The sequence below is a fragment of the Pseudophryne corroboree genome, chromosome 6 (genome assembly GCF_028390025.1).
Source record: "Pseudophryne corroboree isolate aPseCor3 chromosome 6, aPseCor3.hap2, whole genome shotgun sequence".
NCBI classification, from domain to species: Eukaryota; Metazoa; Chordata; class Amphibia; order Anura; family Myobatrachidae; genus Pseudophryne; species Pseudophryne corroboree.
In genome coordinates this window covers 145,606,566-145,624,203 of record NC_086449.1, presented here as the reverse complement: position 1 = coordinate 145,624,203, position 17,638 = coordinate 145,606,566, and the positions used below count along the sequence as shown (strand labels likewise).

Genomic DNA, 17,638 nt, shown 5'->3' with positions numbered 1-17,638 from the left:
GCCGGACGGCTCGGTGAGACCGATTCTAAATCTAAAATCTTGAACACTTACATACGGAGGTTCAAATTCAAGATTGAGTCACTCAGAGCAGTGATTGCGAACCTGGAAGAAGGGGACTACATGATGTCTCGGGACATCAAGGATGCTTACCTTCATGTCCCAATTTACCCTTCTCACCAAGGGTACCTCAGGTTTGTGGTACAGAACTGTCACTATCAGTTTCAGACGCTGCCGTATGGATGGTCCACGGCACCCCGGGTCTTTACCAAGGTAATGGCCGAAATGATGATACTCTTTCGAAGGAAGGGAATTTTAGTTAACCCTTACTTGGACGATTCCCTGATAAGGGTAAGATCCAGGGAACAGTTGGAGGTCGGTGTAGCACTATCTCAGGTAGTGTTGCGGCAGCACGATTGGATTCTCAATATTCCAAAATCGCAGCTGATTCCGACGACTCGTCTTCTGTTCCTAGGGATGATCCTGGACACAGTCCAGAAAAAGGTGTTTCTCCCGGAGGAGAAAGTCAGGGAGTTATCCGAGCTAGTCGGGAACCTCCTATAACCGAGCCAAGTCTCAGTACATCAATGAAAGGGTTCTGGGAAAAATGGTGGCTTCCTACGAAGCAATCCCATTCGGCAGATTCCACGCAAGAACTTTCCAGTGGGACCTGCTGGACAAATGGTCCGGGTCGCATCTTCAGATGCATCAGCGGATAACCCTGTCACCAAGCACAAGGGTGTCTCTCCTGTGGTGGTTGCAGAGTGCTCATCTTCTAGAGGGCCGCAGATTCGACATTCAGGACTGGGTCCTGGTGACCACGGATGCCAGCCTGCGAGGCTGGGGAGCAGTCACACAGGGAAGGAATTTCCAGAGCTTATGGTCAAGCCTGGAGACATCACTTCACATAAATATCCTGAAGCTAAGGGCCATTTACAATGCTCTAAGCTCAGCAAGACCTCTACTTCAAGGTCACCCGGAGTTGATCCATTCGGACAACATCACGGCAGTCACCCACGTAAACAGACAGGGTGACACAAGAAGCAGGAGGGCAAGGCAGAAGCTGCAAGGATTCTTCGCTGGGCGGAAAATCATGTGATAGCACTGTCAGCAGTATTCATTCCGGGAGTGGACAACTGGGAAGCAGACTTCCTCAGCAGACACGACCCCCACCCGGGAGAGTGGGGACTTCACCCAGAAGTCTTCCACATGTTTATAAAACTCGACAAGTATTGCGCCAGGTCAAGGGACCCTCAGGCAATAGCTGTAGACGCTCTGGTAACACAGTGGGTGTACCAGTCAGTGTATGTGTTCCCTCCTCTGCCTCTCATACCCAAGGTACTGAGAATTATAAGATGGAGAGGAGTAAGCACTATATTCGTGGCTCCGGATTGGCCAAGAAGGACTTGGTAACCGGAACTTCAAGAGATGCTCACGGAGGATCCGTGGCCTCTACCTCTAAGAAGGGACCTGCTCCAGCAAGGACCCTGTCTGTTCCAAGACTTACCGCGGCTGCGTTTGACGGCATGGCGGTTGAACGCCGGATCCTGAAGGAGAAAGGCATTCCGGATGAAGTCATTCTTATCCTGATCAAAGCCAGGAAAGATATTACCGCAAAACATTATCACCGCATTTGGCGAAAATATGTTGCGTGGTGCGAGGCCAGTAAGGCCCCGACGGAGGAATTTTCAACTAGGTCGATTCCTACATTTCCTGCAAACAGGAGTGTCTATGGGCCTGAAATGGGGGTCCATTAAGGTTCAAATTTCGGCCCTGTCAATTTTCTTCCAAAAAGAACTAGCTTCAGTCCCTGAAGTTCAGACGTTTGTGAAAGGGGTACTGTATATACAGCCTCCTTTTGTGCCTCCAGTGGCACCTTGGGATCTAAATGTAGTTTTTGGGTTCCAAAAGTCACATTGGTTTGAACCACTTAAATATGTGGAGTTAAAATATCTCACATGGAAAGTGGTCATGCTGTTGGCCCTGGCCTGGGCCAGGTGCGTGTCAGAATTGGCGGCTTTATCCTGTAAAAGCCCTCATCTGATTTTCCATTCGGACAGGGCGGAATTGAGGACTTGTCCTCAGTTTCTACCTAAGGTGGTTTTCAGCGTTTCACCTGAATCAACCTATTGTGGTGCCTGCGGCTACTAGGGACTTGGAGGACTCCAAGTTGCTAGACGTTGTCAGGGCCCTGGAAATATAGGTTTCCAGGACGGCTGGAGTCAGAAAATCTGACTCGTTGTTTATTCTGTATGCACCCAACAAGCTGGGTGCTCCTGCTTCTAAGCAGACTATTGCTCGTTGGATTTGTAGTACAGGTTGAGTATCCCTTATCCAAAATGCTTGGGACAAGAGGTATTTTGGATATCGGATTTTTCCGTATTTTGGAATAATTGCATACCATAAAGAGATATCATGGAGATGGGACCTAAATATAAGCACAGAATGCATTTATGTTACATATACACCTTATACACACAGCCTGTAGGTCATTTTAGACCATATTTTTTATAACTTTGTGCATTAAACAAAGTGTGTCTACATTCACACAATTCATTTATGTTTCATATACACCTTATACACACAGCCTAAAGGTCATTTAATACAATATTTTTAATAACTTTGTGTATTAAACAAAGTTTGTGTATATTGAGCCATCAAAAAACAAAGGTTTCACTATCTCACTCTCACTCAAAAATGTCCGTATTTCGGAATATTCCGTATTTCGGAATATATGGATATGGGATACTCAACCTGTACAATTCAGCTTGCACATTCTGTGGCAGGCCTGCCACAGCCAAAATCTGTAAAAGCCCATTCCACAAGGAAGGTGGGCTCATCTTGGGCGGCTGCCCGAGGGGTCTCGGCTTTACAACTTTGCCGAGCAGCTACTTGGTCAGGAGCAAATACGTTTGTAAAATTCTACAAATTTGATACCCTGGCTGAGGAGGACCTGGAGTTCTCTCATTTGGTGCTGCAGAGTCATCCGCACTCTCCCGCCCGTTTGGGAGCTTTGGTATAATCCCCATGGTCCTTACGGAGTCCCCAGCATCCACTAGGACGTCAGAGAAAATAAGAATTTACTTACCGATAATTCTATTTCTCGTAGTCCGTAGTGGATGCTGGGCGCCCATCCCAAGTGCGGATTGTCTGCAATACTGGTACATAGTTATTGTTACCCAAAAAAATCGGGTTATTGCTGTAGTGAGCCATCTTTTCTAGAGGCTCCTCTGTTATCATGCTGTTAACTGGGTTTAGATCACAAGTTATATGGTGTGATTGGTGTGGCTGGTATGAGTCTTACCCGGGATTCAAAATCCTTCCTTATTGTGTACGCTCGTCCGGGCACAGTATCCTAACTGAGGCTTGGAGGAGGGTCATGGGGGGAGGAGCCAGTGCACACCAGGTAGTTCTAAAGCTTTACTTTTGTGCCCAGTCTCCTGCGGAGCCGCTATTCCCCATGGTCCTTACGGAGTCCCCAGCATCCACTACGGACTACGAGAAATAGAATTATCGGTAAGTAAATTCTTATTTTCTCATTGCAATCCTGATTAATTTAAGATATAAATTAAGCAAAACTGGGTAATACTTTAAGACATAGGTCTGCAAACTCGGTCTTCATTACCCCCACACAGTGCATGTTTTGCAGGTAACCCAGCAGGTGCACAGGTGTAGTAATTACTCACAGACACATTTTAAGTCCACAGGTGGAGTTAATTATTTCACTTGTGATTCTGTGAGGAGACCTGCAAAACATGCACTGTGTGGGGTAATGAGGACCAAATTTGCAGACCTATGCATTAAGAGAATAGTAGAAATGTTTACATGAATAAAGCTTTAGTAAAGTGGTAGTATAGTAATAGTAACGTGGCAGTAGGATGGACATCAAAGTTATGTTTCACTGTTTGAACCATGTGCACTTCCAAGTGTATCTTCCAAGCTAGGTCTGGTTAGTTCCTGGGACCGTGAGGTGGGCGTGTGCTTTGAAATACATTGGGCCTAATTCAGACCTGATTGATAGGCTGCGTTTTCATACAGCAGGCGATCAGGTCTAAACTGCGCATGCGCATCAACCGCAATGCGCAGGCGCGTCGCACGGGTACAAAGCAGATCGCCGCTCAGCGATGGGTTTGTGCGAAGTATCCATTTGCACTGGCGTTCGCAAGGAGATTGACAGATAGAAGGCGTTTGTGGGTGGCAACTGACCGTTTTCTGGGAGTGGTTGGAAAAACGCAGGCGTGTCCTTGCTTTTGCAGGGAGGGTTCCTGACGTCAATTTTGGTCCTGGACAGGCTGAAGTGATCGCAGCGGCTGAGTAAGTCCTGGGCTACTCAGAGACTGCACAAGATCTGTTTGTACAACTCTGCTATACATGCGTTCGCACACTTGCAAAGCGAAAATACCCTCCCCTATGGGTGGCGACTATGCGAACGCAGGACTGCAAAAAAAACCTAGCGAGTGAACAGGTCTGAATTAGGCCCATTATGCGGACTAATTTGTGCACTTACACACATGGGCTGATTCTGAGTTGTGAGCAAAGCAAAGAGAGCAAGTAACTTTGCACCTTGGCAAAGCCATGTTGCACTGCAGGTAGGGCAGATGCAGGGACATCGACAGTTCTGCCGGGCCCTGGTACTGAGAGCCCCTGCTGCTTGTAAAATATAAAAAAATATAATGTCTGAGCAGCTGCATGGTGGTGGGGGGCGCCGGTGTCAGAACCTATTGACGGAGGTGGGTGGGCGCAATTGCGCCTTTTCATCATGCAGGGAGAGAGTACTGACTGCTGCTCTCTCCCTGCCAGACGTGTGGCTGTCCGCAAAGGGAAGGGGGAGGGCAGCGGGCCCCATGCCCCCGCCAGGCCCCTCCTACAGGCTCGGATAAAGAGTACCCGCTCCCGTCCTCTTGATGTCACTGAACAGATGTACAATGCACAGAGAGGTTTAGAATTGGGAGGTGCATGTCCAAGCTCAAATCTAAATTGCAGTGTAAAAATAAACCTATTAACGCAAAATGTGGGTTGGAGGGATAGAGCCGGGCGCTTCCTCTGGGTTTAAGCTGGCCGTGAGTGACACTTGGCTTCCCCAATAAAGCATGTAGTGTAAATGTAGGTTTGTGGTTGTTGTGGCACACAAGTGGCGCTACCCAGTGAACCAATTAGCAATGTGTTTTATCTTTCAGAGAATGATAATTTAATATATGTTCACAATACCTTATTTAATAAACAAATCATGACAGATAAAAGTACACAATGCATAAACAATGTGAGAATAAAAGAAACTGCATTCTTTAAAAACTTTTCAAATGAATATAAAAGTCATAAAAGTGGGGCGTACCGCATCTGGTGTACAGGAGCCGCAGGTTTGGTTGGAATGGACTGCAGAGTAACCGGTTTACCCTGCATAAGCCTTGAAAAAGATACTAGATGTCTCGAAACACGTCAGTGGACTCCACCTGTGGACACCAGCAACTTTGAGCGAGACTACATTGGGGACTGAGACATCACCGACTGGTAAAGCTTAGGAGCCTATGCAGGGTAAACCGGTTACTCTGCAGTCCATTCCATTGACACCTGCGGCTCCAGTACACCAGATGCGGTACGCCCCACTTTTATGACTTTTATATTCATTTGAAAAGTTTTTAAAGAATGCAATTTCTGTTATTCTCACATTTTTTATGCATTGTGTTATTTTATCTGTCATGATTTGTTTATTAAATAAGGTATTGTGAACATATCTTAAATTATCATTCTCTGAAAGATAAAACACATTGCTAATTGGTTCACTGGGTAGCGCCACTTGTGTACCACAACAACTACAGACCTAAAAATAAACCTGTCCAGCATTTGTGGGCTACATGCATAAGCAGTCAATATTTACCATGCATGCAAAAACAATAAATGTATTTGCTCCCCTTGCATTGCAGTATGATTTGTCCAGGTGCGCAGTTTCTTGCTTTTTTACGCATGCGCAGGGCATCTATTCACATTGTAGAGGTAGCCCAGGGGTAGCAGTGACAGGCAATCCCCCCACAGTGACGTGGCTGGGAGTTCCCTTTCCATCCGCACGCGCAAGGCCCCGATTTACTATAAAGAAGTTGGGATGAATGAATCTGCATTGTTCCCAATATAACTGTTTGCACTTCTCTTCCTCCCTGCAGGCCAGATCAGACAATGATACTGCTTCAGGTAAGTGCACACATACCACATTTGGATTTGAGTGTTGTCCACGGAGAAGTCTCTGGATCAGAGGTAGGAAATGGAGCTGCAGGTTGTGCATCATTGTTCATCTACACCAGGGGCAGTTTAAGAGAGGAGGGGCCCATGTGCAGACTCCATGCGGCCCCCCTACTCTCCAATGGTACAGTAGACTTTGGCTCCGTGCCTGCATCCTGTTCCCGGGGACATCTACTGCACATGCGCAAATCAACAGGAGCATTACCCCTGCCACCATTTTTCCAGTGATTTCTGCAGCTCTGCACCCAGCACCGGGCCGACAGAGCGTTTTCCATAATTATATGGGTGCAGAGGCCCATGTGCCCCACACACCCTGCACCCATCATAGATCTGAACTGAGGTGTTGAGGATAGTTGAGAAAGTGTGCCCTGGAATACGTCCTCATATAGCAGCAGATAGTATATGATGATGATGATGATGATGATGATGATGATGATAATAATAATATGTCGTTAGTAAAAACCAAGTGGCTTAACATTGGATTCTAACAGATAAAAAGCAAATAAAATGGAAACCTCATAGCACTTGCACTATTACTCATGATGGTACTTCTTCCCATTCGTGGATGCTCTGTAGTACTGAGGTAACAGACTCATTTTGGTACCTGGATTACTGGGAGATAATATAATAATCCCACAATCATACAGAGGTGACAGTCATAGGAGGAGATTTATCACATGCTGGAGAGTGATAAAGAGAAGAGAGATAAAGTACCAATCAGCTTCTTACTGTTATTTTACAGGCTGTGCTAGAAAACTGACAGTTACGCCGGATACACACTATGCAATTATTGGGCTGACAGAGGCATCTTAGCATTGTAGACCCTGGGCAAAGCAATGAACTGGGGCCCTTATCCGCCCATTCAGCCAGCTCTAGGAAGAGTCCTGTTGGTTCCGAACTTCTTCCATTTACGGATGATGGAGGCCACTGTGCTCATTGGGACCTTCAAAGCAGCAGATATTTTTATGTACCCTTCCCCAGATTTGTGCCTCGAGACAATCCTGTCTCGGAGGTCTACAAACAATTCCTTTGACTTCCTGCTTGGTTTGTGCTCAGACATTTCTGGGACCTTATATAGGGGTTCACTATGGTATGCCGGCGGTCGGGCTCCCGGCGACCAGCATACCGGCGCCGGGAGCCCGACCACCGGCTTACCGACAGTGTGGCGAGCGCAAATGAGCCCCTTGCGGGCACGCTGCGCTCGCCACGCTATTTTATTCTCCCTCCAGGGGGGTCGTGGACCCCCGCGAGGGAGAATAAGTGTCGGTATGCCGGCTGTCGGGATCCCGGCGCCGGTATACTGTGCGCCGGGATCCCGACAGCCGGCATACTGAAGACCACCCCTTATATAGACAGGTGTGTGCCTTTCCAAGGCATGTCCAATCAACTGAATTTACCACAGGTGGACTCCAATTAAGCTGTAAGAACATCTCAAGGATGATCAGTGGAAACAGGATGCATCTGAGCTCAATTTTGAGCTTCATGGCAAAGGCTGTGAATACTTATTTACATGTGATTTTATTTTTATTTTTTAAATAAATTAGCAAAAATCTCAACAACAACAAAAATTCACGTTGTCATTATGGGGTATTGTGTGTAGAATTTTGAGGGGGAAAAAATTAATTTATTCCATTTTGGAATAAGGCTGTAACATAACAAAATGTGGAAAAATTGAAGCGCTGTAAATACTTTCCGGATGCACTGTACACAACAGCTTGAAGTGGGCAGTGAGGTAGAGCTGCACTAATGTGGCTGCCAACTTAGGGTCCCAAAGCCCACAGCTCCTATAATGGCTGGCCACTCCTCTCTGGTCAGGTGGCCACACCTCTTCCAGCATATGGCAAAGCCCCTTAGTGGGCCCCAGTGATTGCATGTCCCTGGTGGGCCCTTCACTCCCCAGTCCGACACTGTACACACTGATCCAATAACTGCTCAGTCGGATTGGAGTGTTTTTCATATCGGCACACTGATAGTGTGTAATCAGCATTAGATACTGGTTGCTTTGAATAACTTCACTTTATCTCTCGCCGTGATTTGGTAAATCTCCCCCTCAGTTACATCTGAGATGGTGTGCATGTAGTGTAATTACACTTCAATTTAGTCATTCTTGGCCCACCAGTCACTCATATACTATCTGGGACTGTGGTTATACATGAGTCATTTTTTATACATTGAGTAGGTTCAGAGAACTGTTTAAATTAATTCATTTTCTGTTTCCTGCACATCCATGAGTGGTAATAGAGCAATCTGCAGCCATTCAGATTGTCACAATGCTCACAGCAGCACAGAGTATTTGAGACAACGTTGTGGGAGCTTATCTTATGGGCGGAAGTGACCAGTCTCCTTGTGTGATTGTGTTGGTGAGGACATGGCTGCAAGTGACAGGGGTAGGAGGGAAACAGGCTGAGAGTTACAATAGTGAAAAAAGCTGTATTCCTCAGCAGCACATTGTGGGGATGTGCCGTTACTGTCATAACGAGGATTATAATGATGATAAATGAAGGTTGTGGTGTCAGATAATCCTCTATATAAATGGTTTATGTTTTATTGCTGTGGTCAACAACATACTGTATAAAACCGTATAATTTAGGACCTTCCATTTTATTTTTCTAAATGAAAACAATAGTTTTTGCATCTGCATATATCTACATATATCTGAATGACATGAACTCTTCCTTTCCTGCAGGCAGCAGAGGTAATTCCAGCAGCCAGTCAGTGGTGAGCATGTACATGTGATGCATAGAATATTATATTTTATATGTGAGCTCAGGACCTGATGCAGTAAGGATTGCAAATTCTGCTAAAAATAGGGTAGCCTACTGCCGGTACAGCTTGGCTGTGCCCATAGGAGTCCCGCCGCCATTTTAGTGATCGCAACGGCTGCGTGTGACATTACACAGCCACCTCAATCACGCCAACCGCCCACGTCACGTCCCCCCCTCCCCCCCCCCCCATGTGGGCCACCACGCCCCGCAATGCTCCGTCTCTGGGCACTTTACAGGATGGTTGCTGCGCATGCGCCCCGTGGCAATTTTAAAAATTCCAGTCGGATCGTTCTTTGCCATCTGTGCCACATCACTCACACTGTAATCTCATTACCAGCAGTAGGGCAGATATACTAATTAAGAAAAAAATAAAAGTGCTTACATCCAAAAGTTATTATAGTGTGAAACGCTTCCTGCAGAACAATATGTGCAGTGCATGTGATGGCCATATGGTGGCACTGTTACTATTTGTGACTGTGGAGAGCTATATTGCTGGCCTCTTAATGACACTATAGCTGCCATTTTCTGTTATTTTCATGTCTGTAGAATGTGGCTTCCATACACAGACAGAACAGATTAGGGATGGACATCAGAAGCCTAGTAACAAATGGTGGTTAATTACTATGGTATATTCAAACCTTAGGACGCCTTGGTTTAGTAACAGTGCACCCAGTACACACGTGTATGTTGCCCACTGTCTGGGTCTGATTCTGAGTTGGACACATTTATTTTTACAGATGCAAATAGCGCCTTTAAACACACAGCGCATGAGCAGAAGTGAATTTCGGTAGTTTTTGCGCATCTCCGTCTGACTTGGATGGATTTTGCTAGATCTTACTTTGCATGAAATGTGTGTTTCATCAGCCGGTATTATTTTTGGGGAGGAATTACCTTTTGTCCTAGTTTTTGGTTACTTAGGGGTACATTTACTAAGCAGTGATAAGAGCGGAGAAGTGAGCCAGTGGAGAAGTTGCTCATGGCAACCAATCAGCACTGAAGTAACATCTAGAATTGACATACTATAAAATGATACAGAGCTGCTGATTGGTTGATGGGGAAATTTTTCCACTGGCTCACTTCTCCGCTCTTATCACTGCTTAGTAAATGTCCCCCTTAATTTTTTACGCAGACCTCAATCCCAATATAAAAAGTCATTACTTTGTCATATTCTCAGTGCTTCAAACGCGGTTATACCAGTACACTGGAAATCCAGTGTCATTCCTACTATGTCTGAGTGGTGCGCACGTATTGATCACTATATGGCAATGAATGAAACCAGGTCTTTACTGCCATTTGGGACCCCTGGTTAGTATATAAGGAATCAGACCATTCTAAATCTCTACATTAGGAGATATTGTGAAATTAGGGAGCATGTTGTTATAATTTACTAATAACCCTGTCCTAGTTCTGGGGGTTGTGAAGCTTTTCTCTTTTCTCTTTTCTCTTTCTATTCTCCTTTTCTTTTTAGTCTTTTTCTCTATGTGTTGTTATTGTTCTATGGGGGGTCATTCCGAGTCGATCGTTCGCTAGCTATTTTTTGCAGCGCTGCGATCAGATAGTCGCCACCTATGGGGAAGTGTATTTTCGCTTTGCAAGTGGGCGAACGCTTGTGCAGCGGAGCGATACAAAAACAGTTTGTGCAGTTTCTGAGTAGGCCTGAACTCACTCAGCCGCTGCAATCACTTCAGCCTGTCTGGTCCCGGAATTGACGTCAGACACCTGCCCTGCAAACGCTTGGACATGCCTGCGGTTTTTCTAACCACTCCCTGAAAACGGTCAGTTGACACCCATAAACGCCTTCTTTCTGTCAATCTTCTTGCGATCGGCTGTGCAAATGGATTCTTCGTTAAATCCATCGCCCAGCACCGATCCGCTTTGTACCCGTACGACGCGCCTGCGCATTGCGGTGCATGCGCAGTTTTGCCGAGTTTTGACCTGATCGCAGCGCTGCAAAAAATAGCTAGCGGCGATCAGGTCGGAATGACCCCCTATGTTTTATGTGTGACGTAGCCTATTTTCTGTATAATATTATTTTCTTGACAAATGGTTTAGGAAATGCTGAGAGATTGGCGCCACTGCCTCCTATAATTCACCCCCTGCTCAGCAACAACGGAGCCCGGGAAACTGGCCCTCCCCCACCAATTGGCCCCCCAGATTGCAGGATAGAAGAACCCTGGGGAGGGCTGTTACTGTGATGTTAGTGTATTAGAATGCTTAATATTTGTAGACACTCCCTTACTAATCTGTGTAAGCCTGAATCTTCAGTGATGGTCCCTGGGACCAGGGGGATGCTGGGAAGTGGGTCGTCCAGTGTGCAGTGTGCTTGTAGTTGGTGATGGAATAAAGCAGCACAGCAGTGAACTCACATGTCTTTGTGTCCTGATGACTGGATTTACAAACATATGAACAAAACATGGTGTCAGAAGAAGTTTAACTTGGACTGCTAGTGCTCTCAGAGTGTGAAAGAATCTTGCAGAAGTCTGTAAGGCTGTGATACTCTGTGTCTGCAAAGCCTGCCGTGTGCTCCTCTCTTCAAACAGTGAGTAACCATGGATAAACTAGCTCCTCCAACCGGCATGCTGATGTCTGGTAACTTGTCTGAAAACTGGAAAAGATTTAAGCAGAGGTTTAATATATATCTTGCTGCATGTGGAGCTGATACAGAGGCTGACAAAACAAAGGCATCCATTTTCCTCCATGTGATAGGAGAGGATGTGCTGGAAATTTATAATAGTTTTCAGTTTGATGAGGGGCAGAATATGGTGCTATCTTCTATAATGCAAAAGTTTGAAGATTACTTTGTGCCAAGGAAAAATGTGACATATGAAAGATATAAGTTTTTCACATGTGATCAGAAGTCTGTAGATGGATTTGATCAGTATGTTACAGAGCTGCAATCACTCCGTAAAACCTGTGAGTTTGGTGATTTAAAGGATTCACTGATTAGAGATCGTATTGTCTGTGGAATACCTGATAATGGACTGCTGAGAGAGCAAGACCTAACACTAGACAATGCAGTGACTATGTGCAGATCTGCAGAAATAACTAGATTTCAAGCCAAAAAGTTACACAAGGAAGTTGATGCTGCTGTCCATGTAGTGCAGAACACAGAGCCAAGCAAACCTCCATTCTCAAGAATGAAGCAGTTTAAGCTACAGTCTAATAAGGAAATGTGTAGTAGATGTGGAAATGCTCACAATCCTAAAATGTGCCCTGCTTATAGTAAAACCTGCATGAAATGTGGTAGACTTAATCACTTTGCGAAATGCTGTAAAATCAAAAGTGAAACAACCAATGTGCATGCTGTTAAACAAACAGGAATTCTTTGTGGATTGCATTGAACTTTGCAGTGCAGATAAGAAAGAATGGATTGTCCCTTTAACTGTGAACGAGATTGTCATTCCCTTTAAGCTTGATACTGGCGCGCAGGTGAATTTAATATTTTTCAAGACTATAAGACTTTTAGAGTAAACCCTAAAATTCATCCAGCCAAAGTGAAAGTTACAGGGTACACTGGGGATGAAATTCCTGTGAAAGGTACATGCTTAGTGACACTGAAATATAAGGGACAACAGTTTAAAACATCTCTACTGATTGTGGATAAAAATGTGCAACCGATTCTAGGATTAAGTTCCTGTGAGAAACTAAGCTTGCTAAAGAAAGTTTTTATGGTGACATCACAAGTAGAAGATGACTGCAAATCGATGTGTACAGAATACAGAGACTTGTTTGAAGGTCTAGGTTGTTTGCCTGGAGAGCATAAAATAAATATAGACACGCAACATTCTTCAGTGATACACCCCTGTAGAAAAGTGCCGTTTGCGCTGAGAGAAAAACTAAAACAAGAGTTAAATCGCATGGAAGCCTTGGATGTGATACAGAAAGTTGATGAGCCTACTGAATGGGTAAGCTCCTTAGTAATTGTTGAAAAGGAAAATGGACAACTCAGAATATGTCTAGACCCCAGAGATTTAAACAAAGCTATTAAACGAGAACATTTCAAACTACCAACCAGAGATGAAATCATGTCGCAATTTGCGGGAGCAAAATGGTTCAGTAAATTGGACGCATCTTCAGGATTCTGGCAAATGAAGCTAGATGAGGCCAGCTCAAAGCTTTGTACATTTAATACACCAGAAGGTCAATACAGATTTCTTCGACTACCATATGCAATATTGTCTGCTCCAGAAGTATATCACAAAAAGATACACATGATTTTTTAACATATTCCAGGTGTTGAAACAATGATGGATGACATTTTTGTCTGGGGATCTACAAAGGAAGAACATGATTCTAGATTGAGACAAGTAATGGAACTTGTCAAGAAAGTGAATCTAAAGCTAAACAAGGACAAATGTGAATTTGGCGTGAATACAATTACCTTTATGGGCGACGTGGTCTCGGATCAAGGTGTAAAACCAGACCCAAGGAAAATATCAGCCATAGTGAACATGGAACGTCCTAACAACAAAGACGACGTCAGAAGATTCCTAGGAATGATTACTTACTTAGGAAAGTTTATTTCTCAACTCTCTGAACGAACAGCCTCTCTAAGATGGTTGTTGGATAAAGATAACGAGTGGATGTGGTCACATGAACAAGAAGAAAGTTGGCAAAACTTGAAACAGATCATTACAGAGCAACCAGTGCTAAAATTCTTTGATCCTGCAAAAAGAATAAGAATTTCAGCAGATGCTTCGCAATTTGGCCTAGGCTCAGTGCTGTTACAAGAACATGAGGATACATGGCAACCAGTAATCTATGCATCAAGAGCACTGACAAGTGCTGAAACAAGGTATGCTCAGATAGAAAAAGAACTTCTAGCAATCACATATGCATGTGAGCGATTTCATCAGTTTGTGTATGGTCAAACATTTACAGTGGAAACTGACCACAAGCCATTGGTAGCTATCATGACTAAATCATTACATGACTGTCCCATGAGAATTCAACGAATGCTTATCATACTACAGAAATATGATGTACACTTGTTGTACTGTCCCGGCAAATACATGTACATTGCTGATACACTTTCTCGTGCTGTGGACAAAAGTGAAGGTTCCAAAAGTCTGATGGATGAAGTATCTCTTCATCCATCAGACTTTTGGAACCTTCACTTTTGTCCACAGCACGAAGCCTATGTTAATTTGATCGTAGCTTCTCTACCAGTGTCTTTTGCAAGACAAGAACAGATTAGGAAAGAAACTGAGACAGATGACACAATGAAAGTGTTGAAAGATATCATTCTGAAAGGTTGGCCAGCAGAAAAACATGATCCATGATTATTGGATGTACCGCAGTGACCTTACAGTTGTCAATGGTATTATTTACAAAGGCAATAGGTTTGTCATACCTGCACGACTAAGAAAAACTATGCTGTGCAAGATACATGAAGGCCACTTAGGAGAAGAAAAATGTAAGCGGAGAGCGCGTGAAGTTATGCATTGGCCAAGAGTGAACCAAGACATAGCACAGACTACAGCTTCATGTGAATTGTGTCTTACGTATAGACCAAAACAACAAGTCGAGCCACTGAGTCCTCATGCAGTGCCAGAGAGACCGTACCAGAAAGTTGGCACAGATTTGTTTGATTGTAATGGGAAAACGTACATTGTCGTGACTGATTATTACTCTAACTACCCTGAGGTGAAGACACTACATACAACTACTAGTAAAGCCGTAATCAATTGCATGAAGTCAATCTTTGCAAGGCATGGTGTTCCTATGGAAGTGTTCACTGACAATGGTCCTCAGTTTTCCGGTGCTGAATTTAGACAATTTGCTGATGAGTGGGAATTTGTCCATACTACGTCAAGTCCCCACTATCCACGCTCAAATGGGTTGGTGGAAAGTTCATTAAAAACTGTAAAGAGTCTCATGAAAAAAGCTCAAGAAGGTAAAGAAAATTTCTACAAAAGTCTTTTAATCTACCGCAGTACACCTTTACAGAATGGACTTTCTCCTGCACAAATGCTGATGGGAAGGAGGATTAGAGCAAATCTCCCGATACATGATGAACTGCTTAATACACATAACTCAGCGTTGGTCAGCCTGAGTAAGGAACGTCAACAGGCGAAACAGAAACTGTTCCATGACAGACGAGCAAAAAGCTTATCTGATCTAAAATCAGGTGACCAAGTCCGTCTCAGAGATCACGAGACAGGTATTTGGGTGCAGAAAGGTATTGTGCAAGCACACGTAGCACCAAGATCTTATACTATACGTACAGAACATGGAACGGAAGTAAGAAGAAATTGGGTGGATTTAAGATCTCAACCTAACCATAATGAAGACAACATGACTGAAGAATACCCTTCATCTGACATGTATGATGATCCTTATAATGGTGAACAAACCATGATTCTAGAAAGGTCCAACATGGTAGATGAAACACAGACTATGTATGAAAGACCCAAAAGGGAAATACGCAGACCTGAGAGACTCATTGAAACGTGTTAGATGATGTTCTTAATATGATGTTGTTAATTGTTGCATTGAAGCGTACAGGGCTTATCTTTAAAGAAAAGAGGATGTGATGTTAGTGTATTAGAATGCTTAATATTTGTAGACATTCCCTTACTAATCTGTGTAAGCCTGAATCTTCAGTGATGGTCCCTGGGAACAGGGGGATGCTGGGAAGTGGGTGGTCCAGTGTGCAGTGTGCTTGTAGTTGGTGATGGAATAAAGCAGCACAGCAGTGAACTCACATGTCTTTGTGTCCTGATGACTGGATTTACAAACATATGAACAAAACAGTTACCAGGGCCCGAGGAGCCAGTTATGACAAGGGACGGGGGTGGGCTTGAGAGCGCTCATCCTTAAAAAGAGCCCCACAGCGTGGGAAGAGGAGAGAGCCCTGCGGAGAGAAGAGAGACTGCACCACTGCCGGGAGGATCGGGACCGGAGTCTGCAGTGCCGGAAACTGCCCTGTGGAGAGACTGGAAGGAAGACTGCTTACTGGAGGGAGAGTGGAGCTCGCAGGTCAGAGGAGCTGCCCGCCCGTGGAGTATTGAAAGGAGTGGAGTGCGTCCGAAGCCCGCCCGTAGTGCGGAGAAGATCCCAGCCCTTCGAGGACCCCAGCCGACGCCGGAGTAGAGAGGGAGCCGTCTTTGCTATTGCCGGACAGTACAAGACCGAAGGCTACGCTGAGAGGAGACACCCAAGGAAAGAAGCCGTTGGAAGGAAGAAGAGGACCGGAGCTGCTATTCCAACTGGCGTCTAGGCGGAGGAGGGAGTAGCAGGCTGCTGAAGCCAGGGTAAAAGGCAGCGCGCAGGACGTCCATAGAGAAGACCCCAGCCAGGACCCCTGGTGGAAGGATAGAGGAGCACAGGGATGGGAGGAGGAGAGCGTCCACTGGATGGAGAGGGAGAAGAGGATTCCTCACACTTGCCTACCTGACCCTCTTCATGAGGAAGAAAATGCTCTGTTCCTGGACTTTCCTGGTAATGTATGGGACTCCTGCATCTGCAGCTGTTTCAAGGGTGCATCCCCGGTGTGGTGCCTAGCATCCCGGGTGGCACCGAAAGTCCTGGAGCTGGGTCGGAGGTGGCGGAAGAGCCGCAAGAAGGGTGAGACCCTCTTATCCCCTTCCGCTGCGGTACTCTGCCCGTGTTAATGCCCTTCCGCTGTCAGCACTCTGCATTGGGGACAAATTGAATAGGGGGTAAGCTCCCCTCACTTACGTTATATGCCCCTCGTCACCTCTGTGTCACGCATCCTATTAGTTACAAGGGGGTAGGCTCCCCTCACCTCAGTGCCCCGCAGGTTTAGCTAATATAGGGGGTAGGCTCCCCTTAATTCCTTGGTGCCCTCGGTTTAACCCCTTCCGCTGCACCACTCTGCATTTGAGGAATATTAAATATGGCACAAATACCCCTTAAGATAGGGCACAAATACCCCTTTGGTATTTGTGCCCTATCAGAAGTATTAAGGGGGTAGGCTCCCCTCACTACAGTGCCCCATATAGTTGCTATAGGGGTAGGGGTCTATCAATTCAGGATCCCCATCAGCATTTTAATGTGAGAAAAGCGGCAATGGGTCAATTCCCTTTTAGGGAGAAAGAAAGCGGAAAGTTGGTTATAGATCCCTGTCCCCAGGGGCCGATGCATTATTAACTGTATAATGTAAATGTGCTGTGATCAACGCTTAATGTGTTGCTGTAAATGAATGCAATGTTGTGTTCATGTTATACTTGGAAGTTAGTGCTGACAGTTCACTCATGTGGTTGTGTCCCCTAAGCGTGAAATGTGTTCGTGCAAATGCAGTAAAGTATATCCAGTGCTTCTATCGGTGTCAATAGTGGTTTTATCTTATGTGAATGCTGCAGGCAAAGCGTATTGTAAGGTTGTTAGCCCGCTTCTTGTACCTGTGTGTGATATTACTACATGTAAGCTCCGCCCAGCAGTGTCGGTTAAAGCTATAATACCTGTGTGCTTCTTACTTCAAGGCGGGCTTATTATTGACTGCGTTATGCAAGCTCCACCAAGCAGTGCCTGTTAAAGCTATTATACCTGCCTATTGTTATGGCTGGTTATATGAGACTGTGCTATTAAAAAGACAACGCCAGCTTGCTTACTTGTTCCCGCAACTCACCTGCCTATTGTTATTGCTGGTTATTCGAGACTGTGCCATTTAAAGACAACGC

The 17,638-nt window shown here is 45.1% G+C and overlaps 1 protein-coding gene across 1 annotated transcript in view; it reads left to right on the top strand.

Moving 5' to 3' along the window:
- The window catches only part of SH2D6 (SH2 domain containing 6), a 106,971-nt gene that overhangs the window by 67,768 nt on the left and 21,565 nt on the right, over nucleotides 1-17,638 (top strand). Inside the window, exons 10-11 of the mRNA XM_063931984.1 lie at nucleotides 6,153-6,180; nucleotides 8,915-8,946. Coding sequence (XP_063788054.1) covers nucleotides 6,153-6,180; nucleotides 8,915-8,946 — 60 coding nt within the window. The remainder of the gene's footprint in view (nucleotides 1-6,152; nucleotides 6,181-8,914; nucleotides 8,947-17,638) is intronic.